At 36.3% G+C, this 18576-nt stretch overlaps 1 protein-coding gene and 1 pseudogene across 3 annotated transcripts in view; both read right to left on the bottom strand.

Annotated features, from left to right (window-relative positions):
• The window catches only part of MTMR9 (myotubularin related protein 9), a 41038-nt gene that overhangs the window by 5288 nt on the left and 17174 nt on the right, over positions 1-18576 (bottom strand). For both annotated transcript variants that reach the window (XM_081075560.1, XM_081075561.1), the window contains exons 4-9: positions 13772-13945; positions 12018-12235; positions 11048-11209; positions 7767-7908; positions 5757-5977; positions 3944-4095 (exon numbers count right to left, since the gene is read on the bottom strand). In XM_081075560.1, the coding sequence (XP_080931686.1) occupies positions 3944-4095; positions 5757-5977; positions 7767-7908; positions 11048-11209; positions 12018-12235; positions 13772-13945 (1069 nt within the window). The remainder of the gene's footprint in view (positions 1-3943; positions 4096-5756; positions 5978-7766; positions 7909-11047; positions 11210-12017; positions 12236-13771; positions 13946-18576) is intronic.
• Positions 3149-3623, bottom strand: LOC308508955 (myozenin-2-like; annotated as a pseudogene). The gene has a single exon. The product of its transcript is annotated as a myozenin-2-like (transcript).

Genomic DNA, 18576 nt, shown 5'->3' with positions numbered 1-18576 from the left:
CAGCTCACAAAGGTTTTATGATTCATTAAAACACGTTCCATAAACCAAACTTCCGTGGGCCCTAAAGAGTCTTTCTATGTATGTCCAAAGGCTACTCTCTATCAGAAAGGTAAAACAGAAACATAGCGTAAAGACGGGCTGACCTGTGTTGCTGTTTCTATAAGAAAAGTACAAAAGCCTATTTTTTTAAACTCCTGTTCTTCAATACAGGCAGGAATCATTTGATGATAATGTAACGATGATGTAAAAATAAACAGCAGAGAGACATTTCAAGGCTAAAGAGTCGTGTCATGTACACACTCCATACACCCACCCTGAGAAGATTTTACCTAACATACAATTTCTTTCAGCTGTAAGTTGAGGAGGCACTAAACACATATGGAAACTCCGTTCTTAATAGTGGTAGGAATTCATTCATGTAACAACAAAGGTTTCCTTCTATCACTTAATCCTTAAACTCTCAATAAGATTTGGTTAAAAACTAGTTAAGTCATCCTGCAGGCCACTCAACTCCCAAACCTGGGTTTTCTTCCGAGTAGCTAGTCTCTCATTTCAGTTATTAAGCATGCCAGTGGCTTTTAGGTAAACTGTCCCAAGAGTCTTAAACAAGAATATAGCTGTGATCGCTCACTTAAGAGATCACTTATCCTGCACCTGTGATTGTCTACAACAATCTAGAGAAGTTCTGAGCAGCCCCCAAGTCCCTAAAGCACTGATATTCAGACTCAGAGAAACTTGAGACTATGTGAGGCCATTTCCTCACAAATCTGACTAGAGGACATCTTGACAGATAAGATGAAAAGCACAAACTGAGGGGGAAGGAAGCAGCTAATGACAAATATGCCAAGAGGAACAAGACGTGAGAGCTGACATCCAGAATAGTGACACAAACAGACTTGATCTCAAGCCGAGAAAGCAAAACAATCTGAGATCCTTTTACACATAAAGGGCAAACAGTTTTCCACATGAATTTTCCTTGAAGGCATAATGTATCAGAACATGGTGTGATAACTGACATTCCTGTTAATCCAGTTCAATTTGCCCAACAGTTACTATTCCTGTGTGTATGATGTATGCTGCTTAACACAAAGATGAATAAAGGTGTACTTACTACCCTCAAATTAAAAAGAATTTAAATGGCATTTTATAGTCCTTTTTTTAGGTGAATGCCTAATATATTTTAGATAGATTTTGTCAATTTTTTAAAAGCAACTCTTGGTATTTAAGGAGATAAGCTTCAGGAGTCTGAAAAATTAATGTTGGTGAAACACCTTCTTTAGAATAGATTGTAAAATTAAGCATGGATTATTGTTCCACACAATGTCTGCATTACTGCACTGACAGTGGCATCTGTGTCCATTTAGAGACCCTAGCTAGAATGATGAGCTCTGTGGGGACAGAGCCAGGAGTGCAGTTTCCAGGCTCTCGGCCTCATGTGAAAAGGTGCTGGCTCAGGTAGTAAATGGCCATCAACTGTGGTTGGATGGCCATCAGCTGTAACCAGTGAGCCATTGGCCACTAATATAACTACCGTGGCTACGCTAGCAGCAAATGGGGGCTAGCAAGAAGATGGTGGCTGGCAAGCGCGGATTGCAGTTAGGACAGCGGTTGCGGACAGTGTGGCTCTTGCTTCCTGTGTCTCCAACCCAGTGAGAATATAGTGGTATGACCCCTACCCATGGCTCCGTGGGTGTTCCTTTTTGGCCTCACCATATCCTGCGTTCTTATGTGGGGAGCGGGAGCTGAGACCCCACAGGCCGCCCCGCGTGACAAGCTCATTAACCCTTTAGTAGCAACTAACAAAAGAACCTATCCTAATCACTGCTTAATAAAGGAAACAGAAACCATCTCCTCGGAGCTTACAATTTATTCCTGTCCCAACTACCACCCAACTTTCTTACACAAAAAGTAATGTACTTTCCCTCACACCCATTAGGATGGGGAAAAAACCCAACCAGAAAATAACAAGTGTTGAATGTGAAGAAGTTGGAACACTTGTGCACTGTTGTTGGGATTATAAAAAGGTGCAATTGTCATGGAATATAGGATAAAGGTTCCTCAAAAAATTAAACAGAGAATTATCATATGATCCAGCAATTCCCCTTCTGGGTACACACCCTAAAGAATCAAAAGCAGGGTCTCAAAGAGATTATTTTGCACACCTGTGTGCCAAAAGGTAGAAGCAATCCAAGTACTCATTGACAAATGAATGAATAAACAAAAATGTGATGTACGAGTAGTATACATTTAATAGAATATTATTTAACCTTACAAAGGAAGGAAATCCTGTCATGTGCTACAACCTGGATGAGCTTTGAACACATTATTTTAGTGAAAGAAGCCAGTCACCAAAAGACAAACACAATATGAGTCCACTCATGTGAGGTACCTAGAATAGTCAAACTCATAGGGACATAAAGGAGAATAGTAGTTGCCAGGGGCTGGAGAGACGGACAATGGGAAGTTGTTGTCTAATAAAGCACAGAATTTCAGATTTACAAATTCCAGAGACCTATTCACAACAATGTGAATATACTTAACACTACTGAACTACACACTTAAAAATGGTTAACTTGGTACATTTTGTTTTTTAATGTACCATCTTATCTACGGAAACCATTGAATATAAGTAGCAGTATCCATTAAATAATATATTTTTTAATAGGCTGGTGGTTATTTATTTCATCATTTTAAAAGTGTTATTCCATTGTCTTCTGTAATTCTAGTTGGGAAATCGCCTATCTTATTTTCTCTCTTTTAAGATAATGGGTCTTTTATTCCTGAGGTTTAAAATGCTCTCACTGTCTTTGGTTTTCAGCAGATTCACAGTCATGTGCCTTTGCGAGGCTGACATTGCATGGACCCTTCCTGAGTCAGGCAGTACTTCTGGAACCTGAGGCTTGATGTCTTTTGTCGATTTTGAAAAATTCTTGGCCATTAACGCTTCAGATATTGCTTCTGCCTTATTCTCTCTTATTCCCTACTGAGACTAATCCCACATGTATATGGGCATTCTGATTATTGTTCCAAGTGTGTCTTCCGCTATTTTCCTGCATTTTGAATCTGTTTCTTCTCTATGCTCCCCTTTAAAGGTCGTCTGCATCAGCTTGTGAATCCTCTCTTCAGCTGTGCTTAATCTGCCATGCAATCAGTTAAAAAAGCTCCTGTAATCGGGCACTTCTGCCTTTCCTTCAGGCTTGAAAAGTTTAGGGTATAACGCTTCTAAAAGCGGGGGATCACTGCTGACAGCCTGTTCCTAGGGCAACTGACAGTACTTAGGGACAGCTGTGGTGTTGAGTTTTTCAGGAGGAAGTTCCTTCCGTGGCCCAGAATATCAGGGTGCAATGTTTTCTGCATTTGGGGGACTTCGTGGCTCCGGGGTGTTGGGAGGAGTAAATGGGCTTGCTGTGAACCACCTTCCACGTGGCTTCCGTTCATTTCCCATGCTGCATGGCAATATTATGATTTATTTGTGATCTTGATTCATGCTGGACATTTTCAAATGTGTATTTGTCAGATCTCTGTCGCCTCTTCAATAGTTGGGCACCATAGTTACTGAGACAGGACAGTTCTTCCAGCAGGACGTCTCTGGGGATGCTGACCTTTTTGCCCAGATCCATGCCGTCTACATAATTCTGGAGACGTGAAGTCTGAGAGCTGGGTGCCAGCATAGTTGAGTTCTGCTGACAGGCCTCTTCTTATGTTTTTACATGTTGGAAGGGTAAATAATCACTGCTAATTACTCAAATGGGTCCTGAAAACAAGGTGTGACTAGATAACTGATATGAAGGAGAGAACCATGCCCATACTGAGAAAAACATAATTTCACACGGGGCTGAGGGCCGGGTCCACCCCGTCTTCAGATAACAAACACGTACTCACAGGCAGTTGAAAGAGCATCCTCGACTAGGGGTAAGAGGTTTGCAAAGGCTGTGTGGCTTACCTTCCCAGAGCTGAAGACTCTGTGGAGCCACTGAAGGCCAGATGACGAGATTGTTGGCTTCAAAGAGAGGATTGGTGAATTTACTCAGTTCACTGGGCCGATTAACCCAGGACCACAGAGACATTGTTTTCTGCTGCAGCTTCAACTTACATCTGATCAAGAAAGAAATTGCCGTTACAGTAGTTAATTAATTAATTAATAATTTTAGTTTTTTTACTAGTTTCAGATGTACAAAACAATGTAATAGACATTTCACCCCTCACAAAGTGATAACCCTTCCCCCAATCTCTTGTTCCTCTGACGTCATATATAGAGCAGTTAATTTATAACAACTACTATTAAATACTCCTCTTAATGGGAAAATTTCTTCTCTCTGTATGTTAGAAGGCAGAACAAAATACTTTTAGTAGAGGAATAAAATGTAAAATAAAAACATTTGTCAGAACATACAATCAGCACTGTAACTCTCAACAACAAAAAAACAAAGCCTGTTTTACAGTCTTCCAAAGACAGCAAGAAGGAAAAAACCAGAATCTAGTCATGTCAGGTTCGGTATTAAACATTAACCCAGAGAACGTTATACTATATGCAAAGTCTTTTATTGTGTCTGAGATTGTATTTTAATTTAAAACAGCTTAAAAATTAAAAATAAATATGTATCTTGATGTAAATACAGATTTAATCTACATTCATATACAATCAACAGTTTTCATAATAATCCTGAAATTCTGTAATATTCTATCGTGGAATAAATGTTAAGGATAAAAACTGAACTGGCACATGTTAGAAAAAATAAATTTTAATGAGGAAAGATAATTTGTGGTAAACCTTACATTAACCCAAAAGATAGTACGTTCAATTGTCACAGAATCCTGTTTAAGTTGAAATTTTACTATAAAATTGGTTTTGTCTCTGAAACCTACTTGATTACTTGTAAGTTTCATGCAAGTTAATTATGTGCATATAATTATGCTAGCAATAAAAATAATCCACATAATCACAGAACCCATGTGGTACTAGAATTTAATTGCTAGGATAGCAAGTCCCATACTATGTCCCCAGGAGCCAGGCATGGTGAGGACAGGAAACCATTGCATTCACTGCTCCCTCCAGCCCCAACCCCCCAAGCCCATGACTGGCCAATCACTGAACTTATTCTGGCTGAGCCCGCCCCACACAGCTTCAGAACCCTTCTCAATCAGCACTACTGATAGGCTCTACCAAATGGGAATCAGAACGTGAGATAACATTTGTGATCCTTTTATTTAATGTAGTGCAGAGGGATATTTAGGTGTAACACCAAAAAGAAGTCCATAGTCAAACATATTATTTAAATGTGGAATTACAGTTACATACATTGCTTCAACAGAGAAAGGCTAGAGCAGGTGGAAGAAGGCCTGTAGTATAGCTCTACGTTTGGTGACCAGCTGGTTGTGTGTCCCTGGGAAAGTCACTTTACTTATCTGGATATTACTTTCCTAATCTATAAAATTGGATGGAGAGAGAAGTTGGAATATATGTTAAGGCTTCTTCCAGATGTAAGATACTATGATCCTATATAAGGACATTAACATTTAAAATGGTTGTCGAATTTATTCAAAACATGGACTAATTTTAATCTATTAGAACAAAGTCTTAAGATATGTCCACCTAGCATGTGATAGGCTCATAATAAGAATACACTTCATATAATTTATACTAACTGAAATGTCTATCATCTTATAAATAACATTAATGTAGAACCAAATCCTGGTCTCTTTTACGAAGTGACCAAAACCACTTGAAATGGCCCCCATGTGAGCAGTATACCCACCTTTCACTTTCATTGTTGCCCAGAAAGGTTCCAAATTGTGAGGCATAAGAGTGCTCAAAGAGCATGATGAGGAAATTCTCATTAAATTCAAAAGAACAAGGGAACTGACGAAGAATCTGCCACACACAGTCCAAGAAGAGAAGAAATACAGGTGACTCCCACTTCTGCTTACTATTACAATAGGCTGACTGTGCACAGCGCTGTTGGAACGGGTGACCAGCCTAGAGAAAAGATGGAAATGTGATAGTCATATCCTAGTGAGATCACAATGTAGCACATTCTATTAACGTTATTTCACATGGGCGCAATGAAACTCTTATTAAATGGAACATCATATAATTTGGGTGGCTGCTATTTAGAGGAATAATTTCTTGGTTTAAAACAGTTCCCCAGTACTTAACAAGGCTGTGCAGTTAAGACATCACCATAAGAACTGCAATTGTCCTTAGAATATCACATGGAATAATAATGAACTTCAATAATGATAAATTTATAAAATAAATCTTTCTAGGTCTGTTTAATTTGGAGCAAAGTCAAAAAACAAGCTCTTCAGGTACAAAACAAAGGGCAACGATCACCTTCTATCTATTCCAATGCATTGTAGGCTGTTGTGAGCTACACTACTATTTATCTCACTACTAAATGGAGATAAATATGGGGCTCTCATAGACAAACTTTATAAGGTCACTTCTGATATTAAATCTTTAAATTCCACATGGAAAAAAGTTACTGTCATGAAGAGCTCTTTTATGAATACTATTACATTAGACATAAAGCTGTCCTCAGTTTCCCTCTTCTCCCAAAAAGAACTGGAAGAGTCTACTGATGAAACAAAATTTAAGAATCATTTGTCTCTCTGGCCCACCTAGAACCTGAGCACCAACCTTATTCCAAATCACACCCTTCTAGGTTTTTCACAGACCTGCTTTACCTTTGAATCCTTATAGCACTTTATGTGACAAAGATAATGCCATGACTATTTTCTAGTAGTTAATGGGGTTTTGATACCCATTAAAATGGTAATATATAAGTATGTCATACTCATTTTTTTGTTTGCTATGTATCAAGAGGAATGTAGCTAAATAGATTTTCACTAAATATTTAGGATGGGCTGAATTAAACTGAGATAAAGTTCAGATGTCAGGCGGGGTAGACATGATACACACAACAGCATTCACATACAATAAATCGGAACTATAACCAGAAGGGCCAGAAATGATTTTTCTCTAGAGATACTTCCACTTTCAAGATTTATCTAAACATTTGTTTTCAACCACAACTGTTTAGTAAGTTACACAGCATATACACGTTCATAAATGAATCTCTGATTGGAGGCTTTCAATGTTCTGAGACCTTTATTTTAGTTGTCATTCAGCATTACGTGACAGCACTGTGTTGTGTCCTAAGAAGAAACAGATGAACTGGGCAACGTTCCCTAACCTCAAATAAGTAACTTTATTTGAGTCTAGTTCAGGAAACAGGGCAGAAAGAAAAAGGACCCATTTTACCTGTGAAGGAGATCCCAGATTTCACGGGAGCAGGGACAAGAAAGACTTCACCTGGCTGGGGAAGAGGATAGGACGGGTCCAGACTAGAGCCAAAAGGCGGCAAGTCCTGAGAAGCACACGCCTTTGTAATTACAAGTCCCTATTTCCCTGTCCCACTTGTTTTTGCATTTTGTCTCTAAAAAGACTAAGCTCTGCAAGACAAGACTATGTTTTACATTCTTTGTATCCTCCTGTCGGTAACGAAGTACAGCTAACAAGCTTTTGCTGAGGCAAGGAAGTGCCAAATGAGCAATATAAGCAAAGAAAGATACAGAAATTGAGAGGCAATAGAGATTACAAACATTTATTGGGAGGAAGATAAATCATTGCCCTCCCAAAAATTAAACATACACTTTAAACATTTTAATCAATCAAAATTTCACACAATCTATTGGGTCCTACAAACCCGGGTCACAACATCAATTATTAGCTGTTCCTCTGCTCACAAAATAGCTTTTCTCACCTGTAGCCACTCTCTTTCTATCAGGGCCTCAAACCCACGGATGGTCCTGCTTCTTGGTTCCAAGATGATCTGGGCCAGGGACGTAACCTGAAGTGTGGAATCAGTTCCTTCTGTTCCATGAATCAATATGGACGCTCCTTCCCTGATAGGAAAATTCAGGGTACAAATGGGATACTCCCGACAGTCAATCAACTCCGTTAATAATAAACATTTACTGAGTACAATATTCCAGTCTTACGTATTCTGCTCTGTCCAGTAGAGTTTAGTCTAAATTAGGCATAGGAAGAGAGCTTCCTTTGGGTGAGTTCCAAATTTCACAAGGCAAGAACCCCTTTAAGATATGACAAATATAACAGAAACTTTTAGCTGAAAAATTCTCCCTTTACAAAACTGAAAAGCAGTCCTTATTACACACAGTAGGCACTTACCTTTTCTGCTTTAATAGTAGTATTTCTCATCAAACCTAGAAACATACACTTAAAGTTATTTTTCTGTATCTCTCTGACCTTGATTCTACCTTTTTACCATTAGCTGACTATAAAGACACCTTCATAAACTATAATGGATCTGGGAAACAAGTCTTAAACCACACTTTGAGAAACATGAAAACAGGAAGAAACATTAAAAAAACAAACAAACAAAAAAAAAACCCCATCATAAAACTGTCAATCTAGAAAGTCAGTGGCAATGGTGCCATGATATTTAGGTGTCTGGGACCCCATTATACTAAAAAGAATGGGAGGAAACACCAAAAACTAAATTAACTGCATCTCCCCTCCCCTTCTTCTACCTCTTATATTGAAATGACAATGATGAAAATTTTGGAGAAAAGAAAACTAAGCTCACCATTTTCTCATAAGTTTCATGTTTAGTTACTACTGTTAACTCTTTTCCAATGTACATATATACTTTACATAGCTATAACATAGGGTAATTTCTTATTTTTTCCTCTTGTATTATAAACTCTTTCCTATGTTTCTATGTCATCTTTAGAAGTAGTGTTTATATAATTAGTGGTTATATAATTTCCTATTAAGTGATCAACTACAATTTACTTAATCCTATAGCTGGAGAGTTAGGTTATTGCCAATTTTTGTTACACTATAAATGATGTACTTAACTTTTTGTCTTTTGCTGAATTATTTGAGAATTCTTCATTTGAAAGTAAGACTCCCTGATATTCCCTTATGGTTAGGTTAACAACCTCATTCTTAGCATGAAATCTAATGACTGGGCCAAAGGGTATGAGCAAATATTTTTAGGCTTCTGATGTACAGCGGGTACCAAAAAAATGTATACACATTTTAAGAAAGGAAAAAACTGTATTAAAATTACGCTGATGGTAACCACTTTGAGCACCTCTTGTAATTGCAGAAGTCAAGTGTGACTTGTATTCATTCGTCTTTTGTTATCAGTATATGTTGAGTATTACAACTTTAGTACAGTTTTTTCCTTTCTTAAAATGTATATATATTTTTTTGGCCCCCTCTATATATTCAGAATATACATCTTAGTTATCTGTGGTATATTCTGAATTTAATTCAATTAATTTAAGGTTGATTTTTACATTTTAAGTAATTAATTATATGGGCAGATTTTTATGGCGGTATTAAGTAGCTAATATATATATCAGAAAAGGGAAACCAAACATGGCAAAATAAACGAAAACTTTCAGTTCTCCTGAGTGTGGAAGTCCCTGTCTGCTTAAGTGGCCAGCCCAAACTAAATGAAGGTAGAAATACCAAACACTATTCTGCACCTAGAGTTGCTTTGACCTTCATCATCTCGTTATTAGGCTGAAAACTTAGACAACATGATGATACCTGTCTATTACTATTCACGTTTCCTAAGAAACCAGAAGCCTCTGTACTTACCATGTAAGGGGAAATCTGTTAAACTTAAGTTAACATTAGAATCTCATCATCCTGTTTTATCAATTTCTCTGCCACAGAGCCTTGGTCTTTAACTCCCGTATTTTATTAGATAAATGAGCTTTGCCTAAAATAAAGAACAGTGATAGCCTGGGAATGCTGACACCAAGAGTGTCTGCCCATTCTTGGTTCTGTCACTAACTTACCACATGATCTTAAGCAACCTATTCTATTATCAATTTCTCACTAACCATAAAAAATTACATCTATATTTCCTTAATTTGGAAGCATCAATAAAACAAATTAAATTCTCAAAGGCAAGGGCCATCTAACTATGTGGGAGCAATACTTATACCTACCTATTGTTTCTGTGGGAATCCCCTTCTTAAAAAGGGCATACTAAGCTTCTGTAAAAATTTACACCAATCATTCTGCCTCTGTTCAAGTCTTCTGCCTCAAGTCTCAAGGACTAGCCACCTTCAACTAAGTGAATAAACTAGAATCACTTCATATCCGTCCCATCACTGTCATCAGGCTTTCTCAGCTTTAGATCCCGATATAACTGCACATATCAAGAGTTTGTAATAAGATATCTGAGAGATTAGAAAGGATCATTTTATTGTGTAACAAAATTACATGTTTCCCTTCATTGATATTTCAAAAGAAAGAAGGAAAGTTTGGCCCTCTGAGAAGAAATAAGAAAACTTCTTTTCTTTTTCATAGTTTAAGAAAAGGAAAGTTGGTAGATTAATAATTTAAGGATTTTATAGAAAAATTGGTCCTTTAGTATTTAAAAAAACTTGTGTTATCAGAGATGTGTATATGTGCATGGTTCACAATTCATTCAACATTAATTATCAATTAAATGTGAGACTAGGCACATACTTTATCGATAACCAAATGGCACGGACTATCTTATGTAGTAATTTATAAAATGATCTTAACAGAGAATATAGAATAGGCACAAACTTTAACATACAGGCATACCTTGTTTTATTGTGCTTCGCTTTATTGCACTTCACAGATACTGCATTTTGTACAAATTGAAGGTAAGACCCCAACAGCAAAAAGATTACGACTTGCTGAAGGCTCCAATGATGGTTAGCATTTTTTAGCATAAAGTATTTTTAAATTAAGGTATGTATATTGTTTGTTTAGACATAATGCTATTGCATACTTAATAGACTACGGTGAAGGTAAACATAACTTTTATATGTACTGGGAAACCAAAAAACTTATGTGACTCGCCTTATTGTGATACTCACTTTATTGCAGTATTCTGGAACCAAACCCACAGTATCTCTGAGGTATGCCTCTGAGATATATGTTAATATGGAAATATATGTCTGGATAAAAGCAAAGTCTAGTTAGCAGTGCATGTCTCATTCTGATATGCTGATATCACTTTACCTGTCGATACACTGAGCTGCTAGACAGGCAGTTGTCAGAATCTCTTTGATGTGAGTCAGCCAGTTTGAGGCCTCCAATTTACTGAGCCATCGGTCCATGTTATGTGTTTGGTCATTACAAGCTTCCACAAGTTTGATTAAGCTCTCCTGAAGAATGTGATACCTTTCAAACACAAGGAAAAGAAAGACAAAATAGAACGATGAAGGAAGAAACCAAACCAAAAACTCAGCCTCCAATGTATCCAAAAGCAACAGTAGCTCAAAATATTGTAGAAATATTTACCTTGTTGTACAGTAACTTGAGGGTTAAATGTTGAGAAATTCATATGTAAACATGATTGCAAAGATGCCTAAAATGCCTGTCATGGTAAATTGTTCCTCCCCTGAATAGATTAAAGCTGAATTATCTGACTGGGGAGAGGGCCAGAGCTCTGCCATCTGTGATCCTCCTCCCACAGAACCATCCGGTGCTGTCAGCAGGGTTGCCCAAAGCCAGCAGAGACCCCATTGCTTTATTAGCCCCAACTCCCCCCCAGCCACTCAGAGGCACTTATAAACCGCTGTTTGCAAGCATAAACAAGAGATGATACCGGTGAAGGAAAAAGGCTGTGAGAGTAGGTGGGTAGGGGAGAAATTAAATCGCTAAGGCTTTTGACTTAGGGATATATAATTATCCATAACATATCTGTTCAGTAAGTTTAATCTACAGGTAGAGGAACAGACCTTGTGGTGATGAAATTTCAGAGCTGACTCAGAGAAAGAGTGCTATTTGTCTAAAAACTCAACTGTGGGCATCCAAGATTAGTTTTCCGCTTATCTTACAAAACACATTGACAGGACATCCAATCAATTTTTGAGTCTAAGTTAATGTGTAGGTTCATTTGAAAATTTGTGATTTTTGGACAGCTAAGGGCTCACCCAGTCTAATGAGCTTCAAATAAGAGTCCACCACTGTCTCTAGAATCTTTTACCTCTCAATGGACTTATGAATCCGCCTCCACTGAGGATAATGTGCTTCTTGTTCAAAGCCGCCTCCTTTGGCTCGAGCTTGCTGAGCCACATTGAGAGATCGGGTATCGATGATATAGCCACGCTTTCCTGCCCTGAGGGTAGCATTTATCAGCTTCTCATCTTCTTTGCACCGTCTCCCATTTGTGCCAGTCAGTGGCTGACCACTTCGCATAATTACCTGGAAGCATAATACAGTTTAACATTTAATAGTAGCTGCTTTTCAAAATTTCTGAAAACAGAAATGAATTAGCTAGTTTAAGAGTATTTCAAAAACAATTTTGTGACACTTTGGAGATACTGCATTTTGTACAAATTGAAGGTAAGACCCCAACAGCAACAGTAAGACCCCAATTTTTTACATGTCTATGTATTGACAATAGTTACTAATTGTAAAACAAAAATAAGCCTTGTGCTTTTAAATGATTTTTCTTCCAACTACCTCACATAATAAATTATAGTTCCTCTTTACGATCAATCTTATAATTCCTTTAGTCAGTGAATTCATGATCCAGTCAATCTAGCCCTGTAATGACGATAATAATGGCCAATGCACCAGGAAACTTTTGCTGCAACTACATAAACTTAGGGTTCGCAGGTTTTATCAAGAATTGTAAAGAAAAAGGCATCAATGGCAAAATAAAAAAGTTTATGAACTATTCTTGTTTTGGGAATCATTTTCAATATCTTGAAAGTGCCTAGTTATTGTTTATTCTCTAGTGGCCCTCTTCCATCCTTTTCAGTATTCATACTTGTCTCCAAAGACCACCAACTATATATTTTGAAAGGTTTGCTTTTGAAACTTTTCTCAAGAAATCAATAACTATTATATTGATCTCTTCCCAGGTGAATGGTTCAGAGTTATTTCAGCTTCACCCCGTAGTATATAGTTATCTTAACTACCTTGAAATTTAACATGATCAGAAAAGTCATCCAGAGGATGACGATGTCTAACGCTCAGATTGCGCTTACCATGGAAATGGACACAACAGTAACCCGGATGAACCCGAGTAAAAAGAGATATACTACAAGCAGGATATGTGACCTGATGCCAAAGGAGCAACTTTTCAGAAATCTTTTTATCCTAAACATCAATGTTTGACTTATTACCAGGGGAAATGGAAAATGGAAGAAGGCTATCCTTTATCCACTAATTTACTATTGGTCTCAAAATGTGAAGCAGTTTATCGACTGAGAGAAAATAAGAGGACAGAAACAGATTTAGAAAATATTTAGGAAACAGATACACAATGAGCACTTGCCTATTCAATTCCTGACTTGTGTTTATTTAACTTGTGACTAATATGTATCACTCTTCTCCCTTTTGAAAATAAAAACATCTGCTCGATTTACCTTTCATAGGGAAATTTGGTGAGAATAATTAAAGTATCTTACCATTATTCTGGTCAGAGAAAATTTATTGTTCTGCCTAAGAGTGTTATTTTAAATATCCAATCAATGAACATTAGTTCTCTTTGTACTCAGTCCTGAGGATAAACCCATCTGGGCTTTTCGAAGGTTGAGCAGCATCATAAAGAATTTAAAGTCATATCCCGATCACAAAAAGCAATCTACTCCTGATTTCCTAAAACTTAATGAAGGAAATCCTAGCAGGAGAGACTAATCACTTCAATGAATAGGTACACGGAAAAAGTTAACATTTCTAAGAAAAGATCCTCAAACGAAGTATTTTGGTAGAGCAGTACTGTACTCTTACCATTCCGTTTTTTTTATGATAGTAGCTGAGTATTGGGAAGCGTCCTCCATGTCGAAATGTAGCTACCTTCCGAAGGGCTTCATCGTCAATGGATTTGGGCACAATGACAATTGGCGGGTAGGAAGGGCAGACCGCAAATTCCTTATTTACATAGCTTAACCTCCATTCACTGGTCTGAAAAACAGAAAATACTTCAAAGCTAAGCAAGTATCTCAATGTTACAAAATAATCTGAAAAATTTTAAAGGACCTTAGAGATCAACTTCCATACAATGAAGAAGCCATCTTAGGAATTTAATAGAACGATACCTAGCCCATACTCAAACACGTCCAGAGAAAAGGAGCTCCATTCTTCAGTCAGCTTCCTGCACTACTAGGTATCCCTAGTTCCTAGAAAGTCCTTCCTTATATTGAGCAAAATTTGTTGCTCTATAACTTCCTCTATTGGTTTTTACCGTGATTTCAATACAAGTTCCCTATTTCACATGGCATCCTATCAAATATGTGAAAGACTGGTTTCTCCCTTAGCCTTCTATTCTACAAGTTAAATGTATTAAATATACTCATGACTGTCAGAACCAACATCATCTCATTCATTCTTTTCTGGGTACCATTTACTTTGTTATTGGTACTCTTAAAGTATAGCAACAGGAAGACTATAATACTCCAGAAAATGCTGGACCAGAACAGATGAAAATAGTACTACTTACTTCAGATCCCTTGTTCCTTTCTGTTACTTAAAAAAGGAGTAAAATGTAGAAAGCTGGTAACATTTTTCTTAAAATAATAATAACAATACAAAGAAAGACATGAAGATATGAGTCAGTGAAGTAATTTCTAAGTCAGTAAGCCGATTAAAAGTATGCAATATAAAACTATCAAATGAGAACTTATTTCAAACATAAAAATGAAAACCACTTGAAGACTGTAAAAAGGTTTTTGCAGTAAAACAAAATTATGTATATGTAAATTTCAGTATGTTCTTCTAAATCAGAGTTGGTCTAACATACTGTCCATGGTTGCAGTACCAGGAGAATAAAACCTAAGTATGTTAGATATACTGTAGAACAAGAGTACTTTTTAAAAAAACACTGATATGATATAATATCATGTTTTTAATTACATTTTTTTCACTTTTCATGTTACGAATTTTAAAAAGACAGTTTCTAAAAGATCCATTATATAAAGAAAGGAAGTTACTTGTTTCCTGCTTATTCATTACCTAATTCCCTTTTCCCAGAGGCAATTTTCAACTCTTTTCCCGTGTGTGTGTTTACCTCCACATTTCTAAAAAAACATAACCATACTGTTACTTCTTGATTTCTCACTATCATGTATCATATACTGATTTCCTACTCAGGAGAATATGATCCTCCATTGATAGCAGTGCCACTTCTGTCGTATATTTTTATTTATTTATTATTTATTTAGTTTTCGATTATACTTGACATTCAATATTATTTTATATTAATTTCAGGTGTACAGCATAATGGTTAGACATTTATATAATTTACAAAGTGATTCCCCCAATTAGTCTAGTACCCACCTGGCACTATACATAGTTATTAAAATATTATTGACTATATTCTCTATGTTGTACTGTACATCCCTGTGACTACGAGTATTTTGTAACTACCAATTTGTATTTCTTTATCCCCCTTTTTACTCAGTCCCTCCAATACTCCTCCCATCTGGCAACCATCAATTTGTTATCTTTATCTATGAGTATGTTTTTGTTTTGTTTCTTTATTGATTTTGTTCTTTGGATTCCACATTACAAATTAGATCATATGGTATTTGTTTTTCTCAGTCTGACTTATTTCACTTATGATAATGCCCTCTAGGTCCATCCATGTTGTTGCAAATGATAAGATTACATTCTTTTTTATGGCAAAGTAATATTCCATTGTATATTTGTGCTATCTTTTATTTATGCAGTTGTCTATTGATGGGCATTTCGGTTGCTTCCATATCTTGGCTATTGTGAACGGCACTGCAGAAAACACATATCTTTTCGAATTAGTGTTTTGGATTTCTTCGGATAAATACCTAGAAGTGGCATTGCTTGGTCATAAGGTAGATCTATTTTTAATTTTTTGAGAAACCTCTAAACTCCAGTGGCTGCAGCAATTTGCAGTCCCATCAACAGTACACAAGTGTTTCCTTTTCTCCACACCCTCTCCCAATAATTGTCATTTGTTGATTTATTGATGATAGCCATTCTGACAGGTGTTAGGTGATGTCTCATGTGGCTTTAATTTGCATTTATCTGATGATTCGTGATGTTGAGCATCTTTCCATGTCTGTTCAAGTCCTCTACCCAGTTTTAAATTGGATTGTTTGGGGTTTTTTGTTTGTTTGTTTGCTTTTTGGTGTTGATTTGTATGAGTTTTTATAATTTGGATATTAACCCCTTAGTAGCTGTATTATTTGTGAATATCTTCTCCCATCCAGGAGGCTGTAATTTCGTTTTATTGATGGTTTCCTTGACTGTGCAAAAGCTTTTTAGTATTTTAGTCCCATTTGTTTATTTTTTCTTTTATTTCATTTGCCCAAGGAGATACATCAGAAAAAATATTACTAACAGCAATGTCCAAGAGTTTACTGCCTAGGTTTTCTTCTAGGAGTTTTATGGTTTTGGATCTTATATTTAAGTCTTTAATCCATTTTGAGTTTATTCTTGTACATGGACGGTGTAAGAAGGTGGTCTACTTTTATTTGTTTGTTATTTTTGCATGTATCTATCCAGTTTTCCCAACACTATTTATCAAATATTGTCTTTACCCCATTGCATATCCTTGCCTCCTTTGTCATAGATTAATTAACCATATGGGCATGGTTTATTTCTGGGCTCTCTATCTGTTCCATTGATCTACGGGTCTGTTTTTATGCCAGTACCATGCTGTTTTGATAACTATAGCCTTGTAATATAGTTTGATACCAGTAACAACAAGTAGCATGGTACCTCCAATTATGTTCTTCTTTCTCAAGATTGCTGTGGCTATTTGGGGTCTTTTGTGGTTCCATGTAAATTTTAGGATTATTTGTTGTAGTTCTGTGAAAAATACATTGGTATTTTGATAAGGATTGCATTGAATCTATAGATTGTTTTGGGTAGTACGGATATTTTAACAATGTTAATTCTTCCTATCCATGAACACAGTATATGCTTCTACTTATTTGTATCTTCTTCAATTTCTTTCTTCAGTGTCTTACAATTTTCTAAGTACAGGTTTTTTTTACCTCCTTGGTTAAATTTATTCCTAGGTATTTTATTTTTTTGATGCAAATATAAGTGGATTATTTTTATTTTTCTCCCGGATAGTTCATTATTGGTATATGAAAATGCAACCGGTTTGTGAATATTTATTTTGTACCCTGCTACTTTACTGATTTCACTTATCAGTTCTAATAGCTTTTGGTGGAATCTTTAGGGTGCTCTCTATATGTAGTATCATATCATCTACAAATAGTAACAGTTTTAATTCTTCCTTTCCAATTAATATAGATGCCTTGATTTCTTGTCTGACTGCTGTGGCTAGGACTTCAAATATTATGTTGAATAAAAGTGGTGAGAGTGGACATTCATGTCTTGTTCTTGATCTTAAGGAAAACGCTTTTAGCTTTTCAACATTGAGTATGATGTTAGCAATGGGTTTGTCATATATGGCCTTTATTACATTGAGGTATGTTCCCTCTACTCCCACTTTGCTGAGAGTTTTTATCATAAATGGATACTGGATTTGGTCAAACACTTTTTCTGCATCTACTGATATGATCAAATGATTTTTATCCTTCATTTTGTTTATGTGGTATATCACATTAATTGATTGGCAGACATTGAACCAACTTTGTATCCCAGGAATAATCTCACTTGATCATGTGTATAATCTTTTTAGTGTACTGCTGAATTCAGTTTGCTAATATTTTGCTGAGGATTTTTGAATCTATGTTCATCAGGGATATAGGCCTATAATTTTCTTTTTTTGTAATGTCTTTGTCTGGTTTTAGAATGGTAGTCAGGGTAATGCTGGCCTTGTAAAATGGGCTTGGGAACCCTCCCTACATCTGAGTTTTTTGGAATAGTTTGAGGAGGATACGTGTTAATTCTTCTTTGAATGTTTGGTAAAATTTACCTGTGAAGCCATCTGGTCCAGGACTTTTGTTTGTTGGGAGTTTTTTGATTACTGATTCCATTTTGTTAGTAGTAATCAGTCTGTTCAGATTTTGTTTCTTCTTGATTCAGTCTTAGAGGATTGTATATTTCTGGGAATTTATCCATTTCTTCCAGATTGTCCAATTTGTTGGCACATAACTGCTCATAGTATTTTCTTATAATCCTTCATATTTGTGTGGTGTCAGATATCACTTCTCTTTCATTTGAGGTTTTATTTATTTGGGTCCCTTCTCTTTCTTTTTTTTCTTTGATGAGTTGGGCTAAAGGTTTGTGAATTTTGTTTACCCTTTCAAAAAACCCTCTCTTGGTTTCATTGATCTTTTGTATTAGTCTTTTAGATTCTATTTCATTTATTTCGGCTCTGATCTTTATAATTTCCTTCTTTGTACTCACTTTGAGCTTTGTTTGCTGTTCTTTTTCTAGTTCTTTTGGGTGTAAGTTAGACTGTTTGAGATTTTTGTTTCTTGAGGTAGGCCTGTATTGCTAAGAATTTCCTTCTTAGAACTGCTTTCACTGTGTCCCATAGATTTTGGGCCATTGTGTTTTCATTTTCCATTAGTTTCAAGGTATCTTTTGATGTCTTCCTTGATCCCATTGTTAACCCATTCATTGTTTAGTAGCATGTTATT

Source organism: Rhinolophus hipposideros, assembly GCF_964194185.1.
Source record: "Rhinolophus hipposideros genome assembly, chromosome: 16".
Lineage (NCBI taxonomy): Eukaryota > Metazoa > Chordata > Mammalia > Chiroptera > Rhinolophidae > Rhinolophus > Rhinolophus hipposideros.
The sequence above is the reverse complement of the archived record's forward strand: the minus strand, read 5'-3'. Positions and strand labels throughout refer to the sequence as shown.